A 26717-nucleotide genomic window follows, 5' to 3' on the forward strand; every position below is an offset into this window, starting at 1 on the left:
AAGTTACAGATCTTAAAAATGTAATTATTTATATTTTATGCCCTGCGACAGACTGGCGACCTGTCCAGGGTGTACCCCGCCTCTCGCCTGCTACGTAGCTGGAGATGGGCACCAGCAACCCTCCCGACCCCATTAGGGACAAAGGGTGAACAGAAAATGGATGGATGGATGGATTTATATTTTAAAAGAAAATGGAAAAAAGTGCAGTCTCTGGATTTCCCTAGCATTTCTTAATCTTAATTGATGTGTTTGCCATTGTTTGGGTTTGGATTCTATTCCTAAAAACGAATTTGGCAAAAATTCACAAAAACTGACCATTTTAAAAAAATATTTAGAATAGCTCGATTCCGATCGTTTTTCTTTTGTTTCCCAAATATTTGACTCAGTAACCTGCAGCGTTTTTCTTCTTCTTTGATTTTCTGCACCTTCTCCCTCCAGCATGCTCACTGAGTCCTCCAAGTATGGTTGCGATTTGCTTTTGAACCACATTAAATGAAACACAGACCAAAATATTTGATGTATATGATTCTGTTGAGACTGGCGACCTGTCCAGGTGACCCCGCATCTCGCCTGGAACGTTAGCAGGAGATAGGAACCAGCACGCCTGCCGACCCCACTGGGGACTAGGTGTTAGAAAATGGATGGATGATTCTGTTGAAGGCACTCATCAAGATGTAATGTTTGTTCAACTGTTGACTTTTTGGTTGTTTTCTTTAAGACTTTGTAATTTTGTGTTTTTATTATGCAGCGCACTGCCTTGCTACTAAAATGTGCTATACAAATGAATCTGATTGATTGATTAGTATTTATTCCACAGAACTTCTTGTAAAATAACTACACAGAAAGGTGCTTAAACACTAACAAACAGGTTTTATATGCAACAAAAGTGGTCGAAGCCAGCCAGGATCTCATGACTACACAAAATATTGGGTATACAAAAATGAAGTCTCAGCAGGTTTTAGTCAAACACAGAGTTCAAAAGAAACAAGCTGTCGGTATGTCCCAAACTTACATCAGAAAAGCTGACAGATTAGAAAAAACCCCTAAAACCTTTAATAACAGAAGGTGCTGCAGGGCAGGGGACCAAACAAAACAAATATCAGAAGAAAGAACAACAGTTAAAAAAAACATAATTATACAGCACTGGTGAAAAAAAAAAAAGCCTGAAGCAAGAACAGAATTAAACTTTCAATAGGTATAAACAGTTGGACAGAAATGAGGTGAAACCAATAGAGACTTGTAACGAGGAACCAATTCTGCAAAATGGAAGAAGGGATAAAGACGAGGAAATTGAGACAAAGAAGAAAAAGAAGAAGAAAAACTTTTCAGTACTAGATTTATAAGTTAAAACTCTGTGAACCTTGATACTCTTTAGATATGTGAACTCCATCCCACCTCAGGACAGCAAGACCTGTTTTTCTATCTTACTTCCTGTTAGTCCCTTGATTGCCAAAATGTTCTAAAGCACTGACTTGTTGTATAGATTTACAAGTTAACAATTTTGTAATGTGATATTTACCAGAATACAGTAACTTAATACAGTAATGCATTTTCATATCAGTCTTCACCTTTTGAAATGTTTGTTGGCTGTTTTTTCATTCATTTTCTTGCCTTCCTTTGTGTCAGACCATAATAGTACATTTAACATTTGTAGGTTGTACATTTAAGTTATAACAGACAACTAGAGGAAAAGAGACATATCACCACAAATAGCATTGTGGTCATAAAATACAGGTTACCTTGAGAACTATTGCACATGAGAATCCTGGTTTCTTTTAAGCAACATGAAATGAAAAGATTTCTTCCTCAACACTTCTGCAAATTACATGAAAGAATGAAATGACTGATGTTTAAAAATGCTAACAAAACCCTGTTTTAGAGTCTGGAGTCAGGTGATAACTCACAGGCAGGTCTGACATAAATTATGACTGATAGCTGCAAAATTGCTACATGCTATCAAACATAATGTGAGTAATAAACCCCAGCTGGACAGTTTTGGTAATTTAATTCCCTTTTTTCAGTTCTGAGGTCTGGGTGATGTATGAATGATCTTAGTTGATAGGGCTCCCTTAGCTTCAAAGTGCAGTCATGAATGATTCATAAAATACTGAATTCATTCTACTTTGTATTGAAGTTAAAATTCATTTCTTGGAAACATATTGTTACACATCCAATCCCTAAAAACAAAACAAAACAAAAATTCATATGTGAAACTCCTTGACTTTTCCAGGGGTGTAAATACTTTAACAAAACAGTACATGGAAATATGTGGCATACAATAAAACAAAGGATGGGTAAAAGTTTTAAAAAGACCATCCATCCATCCATTTTCTTACACCCTTGTCCCTTAGAGGGCTCGGGAGGGTTGCTGGTGCCTATCTCCAGCTAACGTTCAGGGCGAGAGGCGGGGTCACACTGGACAGGTCGCCAGTCTGTCGCAGGGCAACACAGAGACAGACAGGACAAACAACCATGCACACACACACACTCACACCTAGGGACAATTTGGAGAGACCAATTTACCTAACAGTCATGTTTTTGGGCTGTGGGAGGAAGCCGGAGTACCCAGAGAGAACCCATGCATGCACAGGGAGAACATGCAAACTCCGTGCAGAAAGACCCCGGGCCGGGAATCGTACCCAGGACCTTCTTTCTGCAAGTGCTACCAACTGCACCACTGTGCAGCCCTAAAAAAACACCCTTTAATCTAATTACATGACCTGTTCATTTTTCTTTTTGTGCCCTGTCGTCGTAATCTGCAGGACATCTGGGTCCGTCTTTTGCATAACAAGCCTTTCAGGTGTTTACTGTGTTCATCCCCACAGTTCTTGCTCGTGCTTGGCTGTGGGCGAAGGCATTGTGACTTTGTATTTCTGGCCAAAAGCATTTGAATGTAAATGGATTTTGGTGTAAACAAAGAATGAATCAATAGGCTTGATGACACACCGTGAATGAATACAAAGCAGTCACGACAGAATGTACGACATGCCAGGAACAACAATAGAACAACATCCTGTGTTGTGTTTCAACATTTTTATTGCAAAATCTTGTTTAAACAGAAGGTCAGAGCAGGAAAACCACATTAAAACTGTCATAATGTTTTGGATTGAAAAGGCACTGTGTGTCGCGGCTGGTGGAATCAGTTCATTGTTTCCATTATATTCCCAACTCAAAACTGCACTTCAGCAGAATGCTGTTTAAAAACCAATCAAAAATATGTAAATAAACTTGCTAATACAGTAAACTATAAACTGAACAAAAAGGCAAAGGCAAATTCATATGCACCACCAAATAAAGTGAGAACAAAATTAAAGACTCAAGTATTTAATTCTACAAATTTTGGCATCTACTCCATGCAGCCTGACATATAGTATGTCTGAGATTTATTATGTAATAACAGTGTGCAAATTTAACACTTTCAAAAGAAGTACAAGAAAACATCATAAACGTTTCAGAAATAATAGCAAATAATATAAAAAACAGCCACTTAATTGTCATTTTCAGCTTTGACTTCGATAGTTTTTAATCCCTGTTCTCTGGTCTGATGTTTCAATAACATATTGCGATAACAGGACAACAGCTAAACATTATTAACTTGTGTTTTTACGTTCTTTTACCGGTGTGCCAGTTCTACTTCTCCTGCTCTGAGTCGGCAGCTTGGTCCATTTGTCCCTTAATCCCTTAAAGTTGTATAACCTGCTGAGAGATAAGTTAAAAGGAACCCTTGCTTCTTCTGTTTCTTGAGCTGCCTGTTCAGACACTTCTTGAGTAGAGGCAAGAGGGTGGGCCTGAGGCTGCAGGCTGGAAAGTGTGTGGAGAGTGGAGGCCTGTTGCTTTGCAGCCTTGATTTGTGGTGGGTCAAACTTTGACCGAGTCTGCACGGTTGGAGGTTGCCGAGTGAACAGCTGGCTCTGGGAGACCTGCTTTCGCCCGGCTGCAGACCCAGTAGGAGCAGCTTTCATTGGAGAGGGGGACCTGGATTGTGATCTGCGAGGAGGTGGCTTGTAAACAAACTCTTTCACATTACTTTGAAGAGCCCTGCTTTCTGTTTGGCTAAGATCACGGATTCCCGAAGGACGAGGTGCCTGAGCTTGGGAGCCTCTAGTGGAACTCAGTGGTCGTGAAGGTGAAGAACCTCTGCTGCCTGGCTGCTGACGTGGCTGAGATTTGGGTGATGGATTCAAAGGCTGCAGAAACACAGAAGGCATATTTAACTAACAGGTAAAACAGGGCAACAGTTCACTTAATAAAAATGACAAATTACAGAAAAAGTCTACATTGCACTGTAACTTACACTGCTTTTATAACCAATGACAAGTGGAGTGAAGAAAACTGATTATCTGTTTGTAATGGTACCTGGTAGTTTTAAGATATTTCATTCAACAAGTCAGCATTTTGTTTGTCTCAGAGTTGCGTAAGTCTGATGAGGCTGATAAGTTTGAATACAAAGTGAATTGCAGTTTGTTGAGAATAGAACTGCATAGCCTCAACTAGACAGCGTGGTAAAAATAATCCGAGATGGGTACAGCCTTTTACAGGAAGATAAAGCATCCTAACCACAAAGAAAAAAACTGACCAGACTACTGTTAACGTTTTGTTAACATTTCACAGCATACCTTCAAGGATTTATAGAAGTCTATGACCCAGTGGGTCAGGTATATTTAGCAGCAAAAAAGGGGCACTGCACTTGATCAGGCAGATGATAACAATATTATATCTGATGACTGTTTTTTCACAGCTACTGACAATACTTCAACATAGCTGTCATTGCTTTAGAAATACACTTCTCATTTTTCAGCAGTGTTACAGTGACTTTGATCAACGTCTATTGGGGATTTAGATGGTATTAAACGTCTATATTCTCTCTAAAGAAACAAAGGATCTAATAAGAAAATGTAACATTTGTGATTTCCATACCTTCTGTCCTGTTGTCTCCCTTGTAGATTGCCTCTGTCTTATCTCCATATGGCCGGGGGTTAGTGCAGCCTCGTTCGTTGGCTTATCCTTGCTGGAAAGGGATTTCTTTCCCTCAGATAAAACCCTTTCTGGTTTAAGTTCACCAGTGGACAACCGCTTTGTTTCTTTCTGCACTGATTCTCCATCTGTCGTGGCTCCTTCAACCTGTCCCCCAGAGGCCTTACTGAGTTTTAAGGCCATTTCTTTTAAATCACTCTCCCTTTTCAAAGACCTAGGCATTCGATTTAACTCCTTACTGTTTGTACCCTCCATGCTCTGGTGTACTCGCTCCTTCTTTTTCTCTGTGTTGCTACTGCTTACCTCATTTTTAGCACCTTCTTTGCTATTTCTTCTAGTTGTGATATTTGACTCTCTGTTTTGGCCTTTTGTCCCAAGCAGAGAGGTAGGGGGCTCTCTAGAAGTCCAAGATAAAATACTGGATTCACTGGAAGAAGTACTATGACTTGAATTGGTTAATCCAGAAACACTAGAAATATTATCCAAGTCAGCAGAACTAGTGCCAACATTTCTTGAAAAATGACAATCTGAGTTATTTGGGCTGCTATTCTTTCCTGTCCCATAGCTGCAACACCCACTTGTGCCAAGCACTGGTTCATGTGAAGGAGATTCACTACATTCAAAGTACTCTTCAGAGGTAGTGGAGTCCTCTCTTGATGATAAGTAATCATCACTGATATCAGTTGTAGGCGTTTGTAGGTCTGGCGAGGTTGTTTGTGAATCTGTGGTAGGTAGATTTGGAGGAGACACTTTTGGAGCTGAACTTTGTACATCAGCTACAGGTAACTGTGATTCTTGTTTGTTGGTTTGCAAACTCAAATCCATTGCTTGCACATTGGAAAAGGGTAAATTAAGTGTTTTTCTGGAGGTGTATGCACCTCCTTGTGTTATGCAAGCTTGTTCTAGAAAGGTGTTGTGCGTGTGTTGTTTTACTGAGTTTAAAGTGATGATTGTGCCGTCTACTGATGGGACTTGTGCTTGTTTACCAGGCTGACTCAGTGCATTTGCAGCACTGTTTATACTGCCATCATGGTTTTCTTTGAGTATGTAAGTGTTGTGTGATATCCAATTTGTTGGAGCTGTTGAAGTTTCCAAAGGTTGTGCCTTATTTACATCATCTATTGTAAAGTTACTATATGATATTATTTGAGGTTCATGGCATCTTGCAAGGTATGTCTGAGTATTTGTCGCTTTGGCACATTCCAAGTTAGTCAGGGTTTTATCAGAAGTGCTGTTACTTGATGTGGCTATACAGTATCTATGTGTCTTTGAATCAACACTTTTAGGGATTAGTTCATTAATATTCACAATGGCTGTACTTGATGAATCTTTTGCTGAAACATCTGACTTTGTTTCAAGTTGGGTTTCAGTAACAGAGTGCACTTCTGCTCTGTCATTGTGTTTTCTATCAGTTTCTTTACCCTTTCTTTTTTGGGAAGTGACGGTCTGTGTTTCCTGTTTGGTATCTTCAGGAATATTTGTGTTCTCTGTTTGTTTTGGATACTTTGTTTTGCTGACACTGCTTCCTCGCAAATCTGGGCCACTTTCAAGATTCTTTACTGGAGATGTTTGCACCAAACTTGTTAAAGCAGAAACATCATTAATAATTTGTGGCCCTGAACTGGTCTTAGACCTCTTGTCCACAGAGATCCCTGGAGTTGTCTCAGTACTGTCATTGACTCTGTCTTGTTTAAATAGTTGGTCAGAACAAGGCTTAGAGTCTGGAGCAACAGAACTTGTAAAAGAAGATGCAGAGGATGGGAGTAAAGGTAATTCTGGAAAAGAAGAAGTGGAAGGAGGATCGATCAAAAGTGAGTTAGTGGAGGGAGTTGAATTACAAGAACTTGTACCTGTGGTTGAAGCCACTGCTGTAATAGTCACAAGATTATTTTTGGAAAGTGAACTTTCAGATTGTATGGGAGAAGCAGAAGAAGTTGCAATGTACCCTAGACTGCCAGGGTTTGGGGGGTTACAAGTCTTTTCAGAGGAGATTTTAAGTTGTGTATCAGCAGTATTACTGTGTGACTCTTGATTTGACGCATTTTGGGAATTGACGGCCCGTGTTTCCTGTTTGGCATCTCCAGGAATATTTGTGTTCTCTGTTTGTTTTGGACACCCTGTTTTGCTGACACTGTTTCTTTGCAAATCTGGGCCAGTCTCAAGATTCTTTACTGGAGATGTTTGCACCAAACTTGTTAAAGACGAAACATCAGTTATAATTTGTGGCCCTGAACTGGTCTTAGATCTATTGTCCACAGAGATTCCTGGAGTTGTCTCAGTACTGTCATTGACTCTGTCTTGTTTAAGTAGTTGGTCAGAACAAGGCTTAGAGTCTGGAGCAACAGAACTTGTAGATGAAGATGCAGAGGATGGGAGTAAAGGTAATTCTGGAAAAGAGGTGGAGGGAGGATTGGTTGAAAGTGAGTTAGTGGAGGGAGCTGAATTACAAGAACTTGTACCTGTGGTTGAAGCCACTGCTGTAATAGTCACAAGATTATTTTTGGAAAGAGAACTTTGAGATTGTGCTGGAGAAGCAGAAGAGGTCGCAATGTACCCTGGACTGCCAAGGTTTTGGACGCTACGAGTCTCTACAGTGGAGATTTTAAGTTGTGTATCAGCAGCATTACAGTGTGACTCTTGATTTGACACATTTTGGGAAGTGACGGTCTGTGTTTCCTGTTTGGCATCTTGAGGAATATTTGTGTTCTCTGTTTGTTTTGGATACTTTGTTTTACTGACACTGTTTCTTTGCATATCTGGGCCACTTTCAAGATTTTTTACTGGAGTTGTTTGCACCAAACTTGTTAAAACGGAAGCATCAGTTATAAATTGTGACCCTGAACTGGTCTTATACCTCTTGTCCACAGAGCTCCCTGGATTTGTCTCAGTACTGTCATTGACTCTGCCTTGTTTAAGTAGTTGGTCAGAACAAGGCATAGAGTCTGGAGCAACAGAACTTGTAAAAGAAGATGCAGAGGATGGGAGTAAAGGTAATTCTGGAAAAGAGGTGGAGGGAGAATTGGTTGAAAGTGAGCTTGTAGAGTGAGCTGAATTACAAGAACTTGTACCTGTGGTAGAAGGCACTGCTGTAATAGTCACAAAATTTTTGGAAAGAGAACTTTGAGATTGTGCTGGAGAAGCAGAAGAGGTCGCAATGTGACCTGGTCTGCCAACATTCTGGAGGTTACAAGTCTCTTCAGAGGAAATTTTAAGTTGTGTATCAGCAGCATAGCCATGTGACTCTTGATTTGACGCATTTTTGGAAGTCTTTGTTTCCTGTTTGGTATCTTGAGGAATATTTGTGTTCTCTGTTTGTTTTGGATGTCCTGTTTTGCTGACACTGTTTCTGTGCAAATCTGGGCCACTCTCAAGATTTTTTACTGGAGATGTTTGCACCAAACTTGTTAAAGCGGAAACATCAGTAATAATTTGTGGCCCTAAACTGGTTTTAGACTTCTCAACAACAACAATATCTGGAGTTGTCTCAGTATTGCTATTGACGCTATCTTGTTTAAGTAGTTGCTCAGAACAAAGCTTAGAGTCTGGAGTATCAGAACTTGTAAAAGAAGATGCAGAAGATGGGAGTAAAGGTAATTTTGGAAAAGAAGACGTGGAGGGAGGAAGGGTCAAAGGTAAGCTAGTAGAGGGAGTTGAATTACAAGAACTTGTAGCTATGGTTGAAGCCACTGTAGTAATAGTCACAAGAGTATTTTTGGAAAGTAAACTTTCAGATTGCTTGGGACAAGCAGAAGAAGTTTCAATGTGCCTTGGACTGTCAGTGTTCTGGAATTCACAAGTCTCTTCAGAGGAGATTTTAATTTGTGTATTAGCAGCATTAGTGTGTGACTCTTGATGTGACACAATATTATGTCCTTCTGTATTTAACTGAGTTTGATTGTGCAGTTGAGATTTTTGTGCAGTGTTTGACTTCAGGGTTTTTGTTCCATCCACAAAAGTACTTTGTGTTTGTGAAACAGTCGCAATTTCAGGTTCTTTTACACATTTAGATTCTTTGAGGGACTCTGACAAAGAACTGGTTGTGGAGGTAATTTGGACTTTATGTGAAGGTTGTTCATTTTTAGGTGTGAGTGCTTTGATGCTAGATTGTGGCAGTGCTTGTGGAATAAGAGAAACTGGACCTGAATCTGAATCTGAACACAATTTTTTCTGCTTTTGGAGAATTTGAGATTCGCTTTTGTCGAAATTTAACTTTTGTCTGTGCAAAGGTGAGTTTTTTCCAGGCGCCATTTCTTCATTGTTATTGTCAATAAGACCTACACTTTTCTTTTCTGGTTTTGCTTTATCCACCAACAAACCATCAGTCTTGGATTCACTTTGTGCATTTCGATTTCTGGGCTTTGCAACCTCTGGCAAAGTTTCCTGTGGCTTGCTGATTGGACTGCTAAACTTGATTGCTTGGCTGATTTCAAACATCTCAGAACGTTGCAGATGAACTTGGGTTGGTTTTTTAGAGTCTCGGACATTAATGAACCCTATCACATCGCTTGGTGGATCAGGTTCTGGCCAGGTAGGCAGATATGAGAGTAAGCATGCTTTCTCTAGACCTAAAAGTCCAGGATGGATAGAAGGAGCATCCTGTGGCGGATCTTCACGTGTTCTCTTTTGCTTCTTCTTATTTTTTGGTTCCTCTGAAACTTCCGGCTCTTTCGGGCCAACATTGCTATTCGAGTTCACGGGGCTGGGGCTACTTAAAGCAACAAGGGCATATTTGGGGTTGTATAGTTTTCTAGCAACAGCAGCAGAAGGAGGAGCCACGGATAAAACCTGATGTCGAGTGTCTGGTTCAGGCTCAGGATCTGTGGTGACTTGGCGGAGGTCAACAAAACTAGAAGTAACATACAGGTAGCGAAACACTTGGTCAAAAGCATCCACAGCCTGGCCCGTGGTAACAGTGATGAGATTTCTATCCAGTCGTGAAGACATCCATGTGAAACTAAACAGAAAAAAATAATAAAGAAGGATCATTAATATGAGCAGACAGATTACTTAAACAGGTTCTGTTATTTTGAGTCTCTACCTCAGCAAATGTGGAATCCAAAATTTTATGATAATAGACTTAAATACTATATTTGACACATATTTATATAAATTGTACAAAAACATATAACCTTTTTTCCCCACTATAAACCAGACAAAACTTTTCCTATTACCATAAGTGTGTAGTAAAATATTTTATGTAACAAAAGGGCTTATTGTATGGACAGAAGTTATTTCTTGTCTATCATTGAAGTAATTTAGCCTAAAATTAACAAAATACATTATTTATTCCAATCACCCCAACCTGAAACCCTTAAGTCAGGGGTGGGCACTCCTGGTCCTCGAGGGCCGGTGTCCTGCAACTCTTAGATGTCTCCCTGGTCCAACACACCTGAATCCAACAGCTGAATCTCCTCCTAAGTGCAGTCAAGTTCTCCAGAGTCCTGTTAACGACCTCATTATTTGACTCAGGTGTGTTGAAGTAGAGATGCATCTAAAAGTTGCAGGACACCGGCCCTCGAGGACCAGGAGTGCCCACCCCTGCCTTAAGTCCATCCACGATACACATGTAATCATACATATTGTACACTGACCTGTATGACCCAGACACAGCTTTGTCTCCATCAATGAACATGAACCTGTGCCCGAGTTGGCCCTTGATCCTGGTGCAGTACCGAGTGTAAAACTCTGAGCCTTCTGTGCAGCGTACACGAAGATGCTGAAACGCAAACAGATATTTCTATTAGGACCAACTTTATATTTTCTAATTCAATAATAAAAGTATTTATTACCGCTAAACATTTTCTCCTTTTGCACATTAAATCCACAAACTTCAGTATATTTCATTGGGACTTTATGAGGAAAAAAAACAGCACAAGGCAAAAGTGTGTTGTGCACTTGCATTTTGTCCATTCTTTTCAAAATTTTCAATTCTCACCAATGAGTTGCATTAATATATTTTGATCTAAACTATGGCATTCTATCTGTTACTGTATGGTTAGTACACTTTCCCAGTATTTATTTGTTGTAATCTGTGTTATTGTTTAAGTTTAGTGTCAGTGTGTTCAGTGTCTTCCAGAAAGATTGCGTACTAAAATACTGCAGCAAAAACATTGTGCAACCACATGCTTGTAGTAGTGGAAAGATACTTGAATAGCTTGTTTAAAGGGCAGAGACACATGTATTCCTTCACTTGCACCTTTAACTTTCTCTTCCTCTCTCTTTGTTCTCCTAATAAACACATTAGCTGTGTCAACATAACCTAATATGTTATCTTACTTTCTCTTACTGGATATGCACATTATTTTTTGCAAAATCCGTCTTTGGACTTGTTATCTCCATTATTTTACAAACATTGTTGGACAACTAACAATTATGAAGAGACTCGAATTTTCTTTTTGCCTACTGAGGTGTAACATTCTTCTTCTTTCTCTCACTCGTATGTGAACTCATCTGTTCCTCCACCCCTTCCTGTTTATCCGGCCCTCCACCAACTCCAGCTCATCGCCTACAGCTTGCAGCAAAATCTCAATCTGTCACACTTGTCTTCCTCCTTCCTGCCAGCCACCTTCTTCTCATTCAGGCGCCCAATCGCAGCTTTCCTGCAGACTTGTCACTTGTGCAGATTTGGCATTAGCTCCTCTTTAATGTTCTACAGCTGCCCCACATATACACTTCCCGAGCTGTCAACGGAAGCTGCAGGGGTGCCAGTGTGTATATACCACCATTAATATCATTAAAGGTTATACCATTTTCTTTGACGTAACAGATTCTGCTCCAGCTACTGCTCCCCAATAATTCAAGGCACCACTATGCTGTATGACAGGGAAAGCTAAAGGCTCCAGTGCCCTTCAGGCAGAACCCAACAGAAATGAAGGACATGACTCAGCAATAAATATTTGTCTGCTTCCTCACATGCTATTAAAACACAGATTGCATTTCCTTGAAGCACTGTGTGAACCATGTAATAAATTCAATTATCTGATGCTCTTGAGTTGACAATAAATGTTTAATAAATTATTTTTTATGAGCTTAGATAATATTTTGAAGGTTCAATTCCCAAATAACAAAATCATTGTCCATTTAGTCGTAGCACATAGAGTTCAATTTGAAATTTCAATGGATTCTTGATCAGGGTTATTAACAGTTACCACTGATTTTCTCTATAGCCAATTTTCAAAGTGTTAAGGAAAAGGAAACCTCTTCTTCATTCATGTTATTTATGCTGTTCAGTGGATAGGAGAGTGTTTCATCCTTCCGAATGAATTTGAGATCATGAGACTGATAGTCATGAGACCACAGTTTGCTATCTATTGAATGATTTTACAACCATTGAATATTTTAACGCTGCTTTATTGCTCCACACTTAGGAGTGCCGCTTTATGACTGGAAATGACAGAAGTATGGAAGACATTTTGACCAGAGTTGTAAAAACAACGCCTCTCAAACCATGATAAGACGCCGACTGTCTTTTCCCTAGAACAGAGACATCTTGCTGTTTAGTCCTTGACTAATTTTAAAAAGTAGGGCAACTTCAGGCTAAAAGTGCATGGCGCAGATGTATTACTAAGGGCAGGAATAGCACTTGACATCTCACACTAAAGAAGAAAGGCAGAACTGAGACAACCTGGAGAGAAACAGCAGGCAGCAAAATGCTCTTCATTTTCATATGAAGGGAAACGCAACAATGACGAAACGGACAGAAAATCTTGCTCAACCAAAACGTCTTCATTCACTTATCACGTTATAAGCAATGCAAACAGAAGTTCACGTTCATAAACTAGAAACTCTCAAATGACACGGTGGCATTTTCTGCTGTTTTGTTTGCAAGTTGCACCCAGATGGCACTGAGAGTCTGTTAAGCTGTTACACGCTGTATGAATCACCTCAGCTGACAACCATCATCTGGCAAGGAAAGAGTTTACACATTCATGACTTGTTTATGCGTATTTAGAAAACTATTGTGCAGAACAAAAACTCCCACCCGTAAGATGTTTGTGATATTTTCATTAAAATCTATTCTGCTGAGATGGTGATCAGAAAATGTTAGAAAACCACTAAGACAGAAGCCAGATCATTAACAGGTAACGAAGTTTAAACACTTTTTATTATAAAAACTGACTAAGAAGAAATGTGGGGGACACTTTTACATTGTACTTATTTGGATATAGTATCTCCAACTTGTCTTGTCAAAATAATTCAATTTAGTAAAGAATTTTGATCAAATAAGTCATCCTAATCTCGTTTTGGAAATATTAAGTACATATTTTTGGTGGAAAAGCAAATCAAATCCCATTAAGCAATGGGTTTTTTTACTGAACAAATGGTGTCACACTTATTGCAGAGAGGGGTGTTACCATTTCTTTGGTGACATCTCTTGAGATTACCCAGAGTCCTTTCTCCTCTATCATGTTGCCATTTCTTTCACAGAACTGAGATGGCCATTAAAAATCACTCTTCTCTACGTGGTTTTGGGGATAAATTTACTGAAAGACCCAGTGACACAATGTCTATTTTCTGTCCAAGGTCATTAGATTTCTCTAATAAGGTTATGTGTTTTTAGAAAAATACTTAAATTGTATTTTTTTTAATGCAAATCTCAAATAGGAGTGGCACCAGTAATTTTGTTGAAAACAACATAAAACAATTATTTCTTGATGAAGAATTATTTTCCCCAATGAGTAATTGCATTCATATTAAAGCTTGGAATTTTTATAATTTTTAGTGTGAGATCGTCCTACTGCAATAAAAAAACTAATTTATTTTAAGGGTTTTAGAACATCTATACCAGGGGAGTCAGTAAATGTGAAGGGTGGAGTTCACATTTTTTACAATTCATTTTAGTCACAGTTACTTAACTTGACATGTCCTTATGTTACCACAACCATCTCTCTGCTTTATGACAATGAATTACATTTAATGACATCCAACATAGACACACCCTCTTGTTCAGTGCCAACCGAGTGATCCAAAGCATTTTAATTTGAGCGTGTTTATGATTCAGTGTAAAAGAGAAACCAACAGCAACACAGAGATACATTTTTTATTATATGTAACACTTGATAGTCATTTTGTAAAAAGTTATGAGAGTGCCAAACCAAACTGGCACACCTACCCTTGTTATATGAAGTCCTAATTTGCTAATTTATAGCTAATTTGCCTCAACACAGACATTTCTGTGATGTTTTTTTGATACCGGCTTTGAGGTGGGAAACAGCAGCTTACCTTCAGGTGCCCGGGATGCATGTTAGCCCTCCGACACATTGAAAGGAAATGAGGTAGCATTGTGCGTTCCAGCAGGATGTAAACAGACACCTTCCTTTTAAACCCGGCATCTAACAGATCTCTGAAGATGTCGACGTCAGTGAAGACATCCATCACCACGGCTATCACCTGGAAAAGCAAACATAAGTGCGTGCACGACTTTTATATCCCCCTGGGTCATCATAAATAATGTGTACCACCTGTTCAAGCTTTAAAATGTGCATATTAATGCACACATTGTGATGCTCTTAGATTTTAGCAGGTTTGAAGCCTTAGACTTTGCACATTATAATAGATCCCACACAAAATAATTGAAATTGCCATTCATTTGAAGCCATTCAAATGAGGGCAAATCATTCAACTGTCCATTGACAAAGCATTTCAATGAAGTAATCGGAGAATGTTTCATTCAAATAATTTTTTCTGGAGAACAGCTGCTATGGACTAAAACATGTCATAAACTGTGAGGCCTCGGATGAGTCAGTTGCATAAGCTGACTCATGCACATGCACCCTGGCAGTGCATTGCACATGCTCATGCAAATATTCGGCTTAACAAGCGTTAATGTTGCAGGGACGGCTTCAGTGTGAAGTACTTCTTTGATAAAACTCCATAATCACGTTGCACTTTACTCTCTACTGACACTTGCTCTGCAGTGGACTATGGACTCTGGTCCTCACATGATGTATACAGTTTGTCAGTTTTAATTTTGTTAAGTTTTGTTTTTTAAAATTGGTAACCTAGTTACCTGACAGTCTCTTTTAGGGCTGAGAAATCAAACTTATGTGAGAGTTTCCCATAATAAAGCCAAACAGAATGGTTTGGTTTGCTAATATGTACACATTAGGCACACACTGGATATTCTGGTCATGGTGTATAGAGGTTTTAAAACAACTATTTTGAAAAAAGGCAATGCTTTCCTTACAGATTGTAACTAAATTTGACCATTTCAAACATATCAGAGAATGTTTTATAAACTACAATATGTGGATTAGAATATTTGTAACCAAACAAGGGCAATTTTCCTAATAGTTATCTAACATCTTCCTAAGGGTACAAGAAATGTCCATTTTTGTATGTTCACAAATAGAGTTATGGGCCAAGATGTACCTTAAAAATCACACACAATAATCACCATCATTAGTTGTGTTCAGTGATATTTTCTAATAAATGGACAAGCAATTGGGTAAAAAAAACAAACTTATTTGTTTTGTTTTGTAATGCTCCTCTAGCCATGCCGCCCGGGGCAAAGAACCACATACCTCACAAAAAAAAAGAAAAGAAAAAGAATACAGCTATTCAGAGCAGAACAGCAAAAAATATGATATTCTATGAGATAAAAGAAAAACTAAATGTTCATTTTTACATGTGCTCATTTTTATTTTATTTTATTTTTTTGCTCATTTATCAAATAATAGAGACGATACAGAAAATATGACACTGAAGTAAACTGCAAACACCTACCTTCTGCGCCTGTGCAATCATTTTTCTGACCACTTCTTTGATGTGGGGCTGATCCTCCATCGGGGGCTGTGTGTACACTGTCGTGCGTGTCACCCCTCTGTACGACTCGCTGTCAGGCCAGCCCAGGTCCATTTGAGGGATAGAGGTGTCCGAAACGTCCGGCCAGTACTGCAACGACAGCGGCTCCGGCTCGCCCTCTCTCTCCCCGGAGAAAAGCTCCGCGTCCGGGTCAAAGGGCTCCAGAGCGGCGGCCAGTGTCTCCTGCTCCAGGTCGGAGAGGAAACCCCGCAGGCCGCGAGACTCCAGGTACTTGGCGAACGCCTCGCGACCATCCCGGAGGAGCGCTTCAAGCGCGAGACGCTGCTCCTCACAGTAGAAGAACTCCGGTTTGGACTCGTAGATCCGCGGGTTTACGTTGTTATCATCCAGGCACTGGATCTGGGATAGAGCCATTTCTTCGAGCTGAAAATATTTACCAGGTTATGGCACAGCTATGAACACTTTAAAAGTCCGCAGTTCTTCCAGTCTTCTTCAGACTTTTGGCAAAACAAATATCTTCATTCTCAGCATATTTGACATTTAGGGCTTTGACCATGTCAGAACATACAGACAAAGTCGCTCCTATCTTCCAGTGGTGCGTTTTAAAATTCGGCCATTGCTGGTATGGAAAGGAGAAGTCACCCAGCAGATAGTGAGAGTGACATGCCTCTGGCTGCACCGCCTTACGGGACAGGTGCCACACTAACAGGTAAAAAAAAAAAAAAAAAAAGCACCCACCCACGCGTGACGTGTTAAGACTTTCCAAGCAGCAGCTTGTTTCACGAACTTTGAATGGCATAAAAATGATGGATGGAGATATGCCGCCCTTATTCTTAGTCTCATTAAATCATTAGCCGCCAGCACATCTTAGAATGTGTTGTTATACCTGTTCCCTCATGTTTAGTTTTTTTTTTTTTATTAGTATTTTGCAGAAAGAAATCTGCACCAACCAGTTTTTAAAATACTAAAATGAAGAAGATAATTACATTTTTTTGGACAGAGCACAATAATAATTATAGTCATTCCAGAAAGTAACCCTGTGGATTTTTATTTTTTTTTACATAAACACAAGAAATTATTTTATAACCCTACACAGTCTTTAAACCTTATTAGTTTGATGACTTGTTGCAACAGTATTCACTCCCCTCATTTTGCATCAGAACAACCCAGTCTCCACAAATATGGCAATTAAAAGTTAATAGCGGTTTCATTTACGCAACTCCTCTCTCCAAAGTACATGCTTTTGAAAATACAGCTGTCAAAACAAATATATCACATATGGATTTTTGTTTAATAATCCAATAACCAGATTTAATCTCAAATAACTGTTTTTAGGTAACACAGACCAGCGCAATTTTTTACTTCACTGTGTAATAAAAAAGGGGTCAACAGGATGGTTCAGGAGTGTCACTTTGGGAGCTCTAGACCTCACAGAAATGGCCAGTGATAAGTGGTGCACATATTTTTTAGCAGACTTTAGGTGCACATGTGTAATATGGCTGTGATGACTAGAAACTTTATTGCATGCAACAACAACAAAAAACTGTCCTTTCAAATGAAACTGAAAAAGCAGCCATCCTATAGCATTTCCCTGGAGCTTATTAGAACTGGTGTAGAGGAAAAGAAGCAAAGCTTCTTTTTTTTTTTTTTTTTTTTTTTACATATTTTGCACTCTATAAGCACATTTTCCAAAGTTTTAATGTCTTATTTTATTCATATTTGAGTCATGTTCATATTTGAATTCATTCTTTTTGACATTTTGTTTTGCTTCATGCACTGCTGAAATTGGACATCTATGACCTTTTCAACTTTTTCAGGCTGTTTCCCCACTTATGACAGGCTGTTGGAGAGCACTTCAGACAGTCTGCTCATATCTATGGCACAGTGGGCTGACATAGTGTCAGTGCAGGGGACTCCTCTGTAGAAACTTTGTGCCTTTGGGGGGAAAAGTGTTCAAATTGGCTTCCGGCTATGACATCGTGCCATCCTTTCTTAAAGTGCTCTGGGAGCGACATACATTCATGGAATGTGATTTGATATGACAATGTGCTGCACAGACTCTATTTAAGAATTGATGATGCAGAACATCTGTTACCATTTTGCAGATTGTTCGTTGACTTCGTGATGAGGAACATCTGAGAAATCTTCATAGCAAACTCAGCTTCAAGATTTGGAATAATACAGTTACAAAAGCTACAGTTTTGCCTTTTGCCTACATGAAAATAGTTTTTGGTAAAAAAACAAAAAACAAAAAAAAGGAGACATCTAAAAAGTTTTGCATGTTATGCTATTTTCGTCCTCTATTACAGGCATTTCTCGACTTGGCAAGCAAATATTTCTCACCTCCACAAAAGGTCAAGACCGAGGGAGGAAACAAACTGTGATCCATTTAAAGCCGACCAAAAGTAGCAGGTGAGAACACAACCCTTGTTCTGGAAATACCAATCACATGAAGGACTATCACGTCTCTAAGACTGGAGTTGCTTAAAATGGTAGAAGTCCACGTTAGTCTTTGCACCCCTCAGACTAGCTGTTAGCTTCTGTCTTTAGGGGCCAACTAACCTGCAGGTTTCACTTCGGTCTATTAGGGGGGGATGAGGTACTGATTCATCAACTTTCTTAGCAGAAGAAAACACCTCTGCAATGACTCAGTACAGTTGTCATGTGTTGTGTATTTAGTGCCACCATTTCAATGGGAGTTCTATCATTTGAAATGTCAGTGCACACAGACTGTGTGTCACAAGAATGTGGGAGGTAAAGCCCGACATGCAGGGGGCAGACAGGAAGGTATGAATTTCCCCTTTCTGTCCTATTTAAAAAACAAAGTTCTGAATAAAACAAGCTTTTTTGTTGTTAAAAATCTAAATAATTCAAAACAAATATAGAAGATTTCCACAGAATAAAAACACATTGTATTTGGGTGGGCTATTTATTGTGTGACTCCTCTTGCCTTGGCTTTAGTATTTCATAACTTTAGGTGAAATTTTAAAAAAAAAACTGTAATTAAAAAAACGTCTCGATGAAGATTTTCTCATATGCTGAGAAAAAACTAAATCCATCAAAAAACAATCAAGAATAGCATATTTTTGGCCTTAGAAGCCAAAGCTGTACTAGAATCTCAGTGTGTCAAAGTGCTTCTTTACAGAGCTGTTCTCCAAAATTAATATGCCTTTTTTTACTGGGAATTATTCAGCTGGAGGCCAGTGTGTATCATAAACTGGTTCAGTTTTTTTTTTTTTCTAGAATAGCAGTGATGTCACACCTCACACACCTGCCTTCGCTGTTTGCATTCTAAAACTTTTTTTGCTGATGATTTTCTTTGTGTTTCTGACACTCTGCTTCCTCAGTATAGGCCATCGTTCCCCTTTATTCTGGATCGTCTTGTTTTTCTCTTCTTGCCATACCCCAGATTTTTTTTGTTGTCATTTTTCTCGTCATAGTCACAGCCTGTTTGACTCTGCCTCATCAAGTTACTTTTCCCCAATGCATTTTGCTTTGTGACAGTGAAGTTTAGAGCTTTTACACTGTATGAGACACGTATCTATTGCCACACAGAGACTTCAAAGTGGCTCAGCAGCTTCCAAAAGTATCAGAGGAAGATTACAGCCATTCTATTTGTGGTACACCTTTAACTCCTTTGTTCTCCCATGCTCTTCTCCAGAATGGTGTTAGTTTATTGACTACCTGTCACAGGAGAGCCAGAGGTGACTCTTTGAAGAGGGGGAAAAAAGGCTGGTTTGACAAAAACAACACAAGGAGAAAAGAGCGTAAAAGGAGAGCAAATTCAAGCGATTCAGTCTCTGGGAATTACAGACTACAACCCTGCTGCTGCCAGCTTCAATTCAAACAGAGAGAAATTGTTGCTCATGCACCGTCAGAGAGCTCTCTGGATAAAGTTTGACCTGATAATATGTTGATAACACGAGCGGACTGGAGTGAGCTCTCCTCTGACTCATCATCAAATACAGAAGATGAGTTTATTGACAAGTCAGACTTTTTTATTCATATGCTGTTTGCTTTGAAATTGACTGCGGGTCTGTTCACTATATATATATGTGGCATGAATACTTAAATTATAAATTACTTTTGACCAGCGATTACATCTAGAAATCGAAGACAATCAGACATTCTGGGTTGAAGAAACACTGAAAAATCTCTGGAGAGAAAGGAGCCTAGGCCAGTAAATTTGTAATAGTGCTTGTGAATGACTTTAGTGATCAACGCATTATGAATATAACCCGTCTTCAATTTCATTCCTCTCCACTGACCTGTCAGTAATTTCTTCATCATTTCTAATTGTCCAAGCACTAATTGTCTGACAGCACTCTTAGCAGTTAGTTGCCCACCATGAACATGTTTGGCAGAGATTCAATGAGTTGTTTACTTGCTCTGAATACCAAATATCATAAGGTTGAAGATAATGCTCAAAATATAGCACCCTTTGGTATCCACTCTATAATTTGCAATGTGGTCGAAAATACCAGAGTAAATATTTATGAATATCTATTTAGGAATATATTTATGAGAGTAGCTTTGATGAAAGCATGATCCACCTTTGCAACTTCAGTGATTAAGACGGCTGTGTAAAGACAAATGATTTGGTCGGTGCCTATGCTGGTAGTGAATGGATGAGGTTTCTCAGAATCAGATTAGTTTTTGCTCTTATTGGAACGTATGAGTGAAAAGTACTAAAGCCACTTAAATGAAATAACATAATATTGTTTACACCCATGTGCAGGGTGGTGTTTAGAAATCATTTAAAACAGTAATTAAGTAAAGGAAGGGCATGTTCTTCCTATATCCATTAAACAAATAGCTGTTGGCACAAAGGGTTTACTATGGTGATCGTCCTCTAAAGTCACAGTAAAAAGAAAGTACACCTCCATTTAGTTCCAGAGTCTTAAGGTAAGTAAGAGCTCATCTCTACCAGGTCCTTCAATTATTTAAATCCCACCTGAGGTGTACAAGATCCCACACCACAGATGTCAGCGTGTCATTATTTATTCAACAAAGTCAGAGTGGAAAAGTTTGATAAAAAAACAAAACAAACAAAAAACCAAACAGAAAAAATGGAAAAACCCTAGATGTGACCAAAATGTGAAAACAGAATGTTAAGGGGATGTATTTTCTTTTTACAATAACTGTACTGTCACCATTTGAGTCTTGTTTTGCAATCACCCAATTTTTCCCCTGGTTGTAGTTTTATTTATATATATATTTAGCAGACAAAAAAGTTGTAAAAATAAACCTACTTAAAGCCAAAATATATGCTTCTATATCTTTTAAATGTAATTGGTTGCATTTTTTTTTCCCAAAATTGTCTCTTTTTTTAAGTGTAACACTATTAAATTGTGACTTATAATTATTGCAAAAGACAAACTGATGACTGATATTTTCTTTTATTTATCTTATGCTAAGAGAACAGGTTCAAAGATGTGAATGTATCAATTTGTTTAATTGATTTCAGCCCAAGTTCATATTGTAAATTTTGTCAAATGTTTCCTTCCGGTAATGAATAATTCTATTTACAATATATGCTTTTTTATAGAACACATATGAGTAGGAATAAATACATGTACAGAAATGGACGGTGAACAAAATAAGCTCGTTACATTTTAAGCAGTATATTTTCAATACTGTATCATAACCGAGTCCTCACTGCACTACGGAGGACTTCCTTTAGTGGTTCATAATCAACTCTCTACAAAGACATACCATACATGCCCACACACAAGCAACAAGTCCAAACTCAGTCAGATTTGCATCTAAACTCCCTGTAACAGACAATCTTCTCATACAATGGCCTTTGAAGTCGACAGGTTTGTTTGTCGTCATCTCCAGATGTTCCTTACAAACAATCAACCTCAGAGTTTCTGCTCTTCACTGGATGTCCTTCTGAAGGATACTGGAGAAAATCTGCAGAGGGAAAAACTTCCTCGGGGCCTTCGCTTGTCACCTTGGCAAGGGTTCACCATCTCTTGTAAAGATAAAAGGAATAATTACGCCTGGGATCATGTGCGTTTTTGACTGTCACTTTTATCGTTGAGATGAAGAATCAAGCGGAAGAGAGTGAAAGCTGAGATGACCTGGACATAAGAGGAATCAGTTCATTAAAGCCTCAGTCAGTCATTCACTCCAGAGGTCAGTGGGAAGCCGTGGAGAAGGAGAGCAGTGTTTGTTTTTTACGGGGTGGAAGTTTGGGGTCGCGATGCCTGGTGGACAAACCCTCTGGTAATGGCTGTGTCTTTGTCATCATATGGGGTCACTGGTATTGATAAATGGGCTGGACGTACTCGGGGGGGAAGTAGCCCACTCGTCCGTGACAGCGACCCCTCCAACGTACCGAGTCAGAGCAGTCAACGAGTTCGATGACATCTCCACGCACCAAGCGCAGCTGCGACGGGTGGTGGGGGTTGAAGTCGAAGAGAGCATGGGCGTGATGGGGACGCTGGGGGAAGAAGAAAGAAAGAGAAACATTTGTTAAAATTGCTGAGACACTCCCTTTATAAGCAAGAAAAGAATATGAGTGGAATGCCATTTTGAAAAGTTGAATTTCCGTCTCCTGCAGTAGTGAATGGTGGGAATTTGGTGGCCAGCAAAACATTTTTAAGGAAGCAGAGAACAGCCGTTCTTTAGAAAATCCATAAAGCAGCTTTTAAACAATAATTTTATTCATTAGACAAACAGTGAATACAAAGCTTATCTCATGCTATGTGGAGAAACTAATCACCTTTCTTTGTGAAATTATGAATTAACTTTGATAAACCAATGTTGTTGTTTTTTTGTTTAACTTACCTGGCCACACTGAGACCTGATTTCCGCTAGACCAGAACACTCAGCACATTACTTAAATAGAGGCTAAAAGATATTAAAAGATGCTAAACAGCAACACATCTTAATAAATTCAAAAGGAGATGAGAAACAGCTAAAGTACTGCAGGGACCTAAAATGCCGGCCACGGGAGCCACGCAGGGCCAAAACCAGAGCTGATAAAGAATAACAGATGTCTTGTCAAATTCGTCAAATATTTGGTAATCTTCAAGATTTATGGGAAAATTATGCTGTGGACTAATGAGAGAAAAGTCAATTTTCCTATAGGCATGCTCCAATCACTTAGAATAAAACTAACACAGCATCTCAAATGCATATGACAATATACGGTACTGTAACTATCTGTGGCCGCTATGCTGCTTCACAGCTACATATTCTCTAGTAGAAAATCCTGAAGGAGAATATCATCAGCTTGTGACCCTTAGCTGAAGTGCACATGGATTATGCAGCAGTACAATCATCTGAAGCAGCGATAAGTGGGCCAAAATTCATCCCTCTGATGTAAAAGACTCATCGCTACTCATCGTAAAACGCTTGATGACAGCAGTTGGAAACCAATGCTGGCTGAACCAGTTACTAATTCTGGGAGTAGTTACTTTTTTTTTAACACAGGACAAGTTAGGATGGAAGTTTTTTTTATCCCCTTAATATGTTAAACTACAATTTGAAGAACAGCGTTTTTAAACTGCTAATGTTACCTTTGTCTGATATTAAAATATGTAAAAAAAACAAACAATTGAAGTATGACTTTCAATGCCTTTTTTAAGCAAAAAAAACCTTCAATATATTCACTTTTCCCTGATGCAAATACCTCTTTAAAATGTCCTAACAATATTCCTTTTTAATCCAAGCTTTTTGGGTCATTTCAGATATCTATTTGAAAAAAATGGAACAATGTGTAATAGTTATGGACATCAAGGGACTACGCTGCATCTTTATTTCCTTCTTTTGTTCCAAGCTTGCTAACAAAAAAAATTTTGTTTTTTTTTGCTATGAGTCTGTGTTAGTCTCATAATGTAATATAATGTCCACTGTAAAACATTACAAGTAGGAAATAGGAAATGTTTTCAGACAAATATTAATTATTAATCAATTACAAGTTTGATGAAAAAGCAGACATGTGATTTAAGTGTAAGTGTGACTCAGCACTATTCCCACAGACACATTTCAAGAAAGAAACATACAATGAGTGGAGAGTCTGAGTCATTGGAGACCAGCCCCATGCATGTAGGAGGGCTAAGCCACAGCAATCTGGGCTGAGTATCATGTGATTTAATTAAATCCAATTAAATTTCTGCTGCACAACAACTTATAGCATGTCTTCAAAACTTTGTATTTGTCTTGTTTATTTATTTATCATAATGGACATTAAAAACATACGCTTAATTATGTCAACTGGAAATCACAGATTGCTTTTTTTTGCCTCCTTAAGACTCTTTTAAAACAATCTGGTGTCAGAAGTATTGCAACACATTTCATGAAGTGTTCGCAATAACTATGCCTTGCTGGATTTTTATTTCTAATCTTCCGACTACAGTTAAGATCTTTTATTCCCCATCATTATTTTTTAAAATTTTCTCCCAGAAAAACAATATTTCAAAGGGACTGGAAGAGAAAACTCTCGACTGAAGAAATGGTAAAACTCAGAATAGTTTTTGTTTTTCATCTTTGGAGAGGTATTATTTAATTCAACATCCACATCCCGGTCCAGAATAAAGAGAATGTGAAGTACTCTAACTGTATTTGTTTTTTTTTGGATCAGAAATAATAACAAAAAAATACATTTACATTTTAGTAAATCAGCCAAATTATTAGGATTATTAAGAGAAAAGTAAGATGTTCTGTTTCGGATAGGCGAGCGTATGACACAACGCTTTTGATGTGGAAGCTGGTTCTGAGGGAAGAGGAGTCAAAGGTTGCTATTTTCAGCGTGAGTGAGGTGTTTAAAAATAAAGTCGGTAGAAGCACAGAGACGGAAGAAGCTACTGAAATGAATATTTTCAACTTAGGTATGTTGGTTGTACATTCAAGCTCCAACACATAGCTAGACACTTCTGGGGCTGCTTGTCATTACAAACCTTTGCCATTTGCAGTTTTAATCATATTGCTGTTTTAAGTCCTAAAAATTCTGATTAGAGAACCTTTTCTTAAATTGGTGAAGGAAGAAATTGACTCTGAGCCAATAGATATTCAGTTGGTTCAAAATAATAGACCAAACTTACTGTGTTTTGTTCATTTTTAGATTTCAAGCTCTGTCATGGAAGAAACCAGACTTGAAAATATTGGTAGGCTTTTCAAAAGTCTCCAAATTAAGAAAAGTATGCAATCTCTAAAGAATAGTAAGGAACTCTATAAGGGATATTTACAGTTGGACATGTTTAAATAATGTTTAAATAGTCCATAGACATTTCGGGTTTTGTTTAGTTTGTTTTGAAATTTGAATGAGCTGAGCACAAGCTATCTGGATTAACAGAAAACTGTCATTAATCATTGAGCTACGCAATCATTAAAGGGAGAAATGCTAGAATATTATACTCATTGCTAATATAAGACAGTAAAGACAGTTTAAAATATCAACCACAAACTTTTTTTAGTTTTGTTCAAAATTCCATAAACTCTGTTTTACAGCGATCACTATCTCACACATGTGCTGGGATGTTTTGTCTCTCCTAGTAAAATAATTACTAGGAGCTGAAAGGCCAGACAAAATATTTGACATATTATTTTTATATCTTCTCATGTAGCAGCTCTTAAAGATGAATATGAATTGAATAAAATTAGTGCCAAAAGGTCAAAGCTTTATATAACTGGAGAGTGAGATCTCTAATTTTGACTCATTGGAGGTGAAAAACATAGTTGTAAATGTTAATGCTGTGGGTGTCAGAATGCAGGAGATTTCCCATCTTTCTTGCATCTGTTTATATATGGAGCTGTTTGTCTGTTTTACTGTAGTTAAAAATATTTCTCAGGAATGAGGGCATAGCGACAAGCAATCTCCTACATGTCAAACTAATCAAAGAAAGAAAAACAATTGTTTTCTTTTTCCTCCTTGTGTAGACAAAACCTCTTTCAGTCCCTCTACTCAAAAAACCTATAATTTATTAAAGTTCTTGAATCTAGTACGCTGTTACTAAACAACTGCTGGTGTTGCACAGCAAATCTCAATTAGGGAAAATATTTTAGATCGCAGCGCAGCCTGACGAGCATCATGTGCTTTCATAAAAATTTCATCATCTTCTTGAAGCATGAAAGTTACACAAGTCCGACTTTAAAAAGTGTCAGAATATAACTTGAAAAGGTTACAACAGGAAAGGCGCTTTTTAATATAGAACGACGAGCCTGACGGTCAGATATGCACACCTACAGAAAACGGAGATAAGAAACATCAGCAAAACATCTGGGGCTCTGATGGGGGGGAACTGAATTCACTTCAGTCCTCAAATGGCGAGCTTTCTCTGTCTCGCTGTGTTTTCTTTGAGCTTAAACAGAAGTAGTGCTTTTCTTCTCCCCTGATAGCCGGCCTCCTCTGATATGTGTTGACTGGCGAAGTAAAAGCAGTTTAAGAGCAGCAGAATAAAAGCGGCTATTTTCGGAGGGAACATCTTAAACGTAGCTAACCTCTTAGCTGTCAGCTGCGCTCCCGCAGAGGAGAGCGGATGCGGTATGAGCTAGGGGCGAACCGAGAGGCTGAAAGGAATACTAATGCTGCTTGAATACATATATGTCAATGTGCCAAAGTATCATTGCAAAAATTCTAAATATTAGGAGGCTGTAGGTTTGTCTGTTTAGTACTCAGGCGGAAGGTGATGGTTCGCATGCACAGGTAAGGAGAAACAAAACCAAGAATAAATCTGAGTAAGGTACAAAAGCTAGGATCAAAAGACAGAGTTACGGGTGCAGTGGTGGCGCAGGGGTTGGGCACAACCCACAGATGGATGCCTTAGTCCTCCACATGGCCGTCCGCAGGTTCGATTCCCAGCCTGGTGACCTTTGCCGCATGTCTTCCCCCTTCTTTCATTACCCACTTTCCTGTCAATTTATGATCAAATAAAGGCCTCTAGAGCCAATAAAACCTTAAAAAAAGACAGTTTAAAAGCCACCAACTCGCCCCCTTATTCATAACTCATGTCATGATTAAATCTACATTT

General features: G+C 38.6%; 2 protein-coding genes across 2 annotated transcripts in view; both read right to left on the reverse strand.

The window, feature by feature from the left end:
- Window positions 1-3018: 3018 nt before the first annotated feature.
- On the reverse strand, window positions 3019-16420 carry LOC102227704 (mucin-5AC-like). The gene is made up of 5 exons (XM_023349347.1): window positions 15700-16420; window positions 14197-14364; window positions 10566-10690; window positions 4918-9928; window positions 3019-4187 (listed from the first exon to the last, which is right to left on the reverse strand). The coding sequence occupies exons 1-5, from the start codon at window positions 16150-16152 to the stop codon at window positions 3591-3593; spliced, it is 6354 nt and encodes a 2117-aa protein (XP_023205115.1). The 5' UTR covers window positions 16153-16420; the 3' UTR covers window positions 3019-3590.
- A 4701-nt stretch (window positions 16421-21121) lies between these two features.
- Window positions 21122-26717, reverse strand: part of LOC102227965 (GRB2-related adapter protein-like) — a 33141-nt gene continuing 27545 nt past the window's right edge. The window contains exon 5 of the mRNA XM_023349527.1: window positions 21122-22186. Within this exon, the coding sequence (XP_023205295.1) occupies window positions 22001-22186 (186 nt within the window). The 3' untranslated portion in view covers window positions 21122-22000. The remainder of the gene's footprint in view (window positions 22187-26717) is intronic.

Source organism: Xiphophorus maculatus, chromosome 16, assembly GCF_002775205.1.
Source record: "Xiphophorus maculatus strain JP 163 A chromosome 16, X_maculatus-5.0-male, whole genome shotgun sequence".
Taxonomy (NCBI): domain Eukaryota; kingdom Metazoa; phylum Chordata; class Actinopteri; order Cyprinodontiformes; family Poeciliidae; genus Xiphophorus; species Xiphophorus maculatus.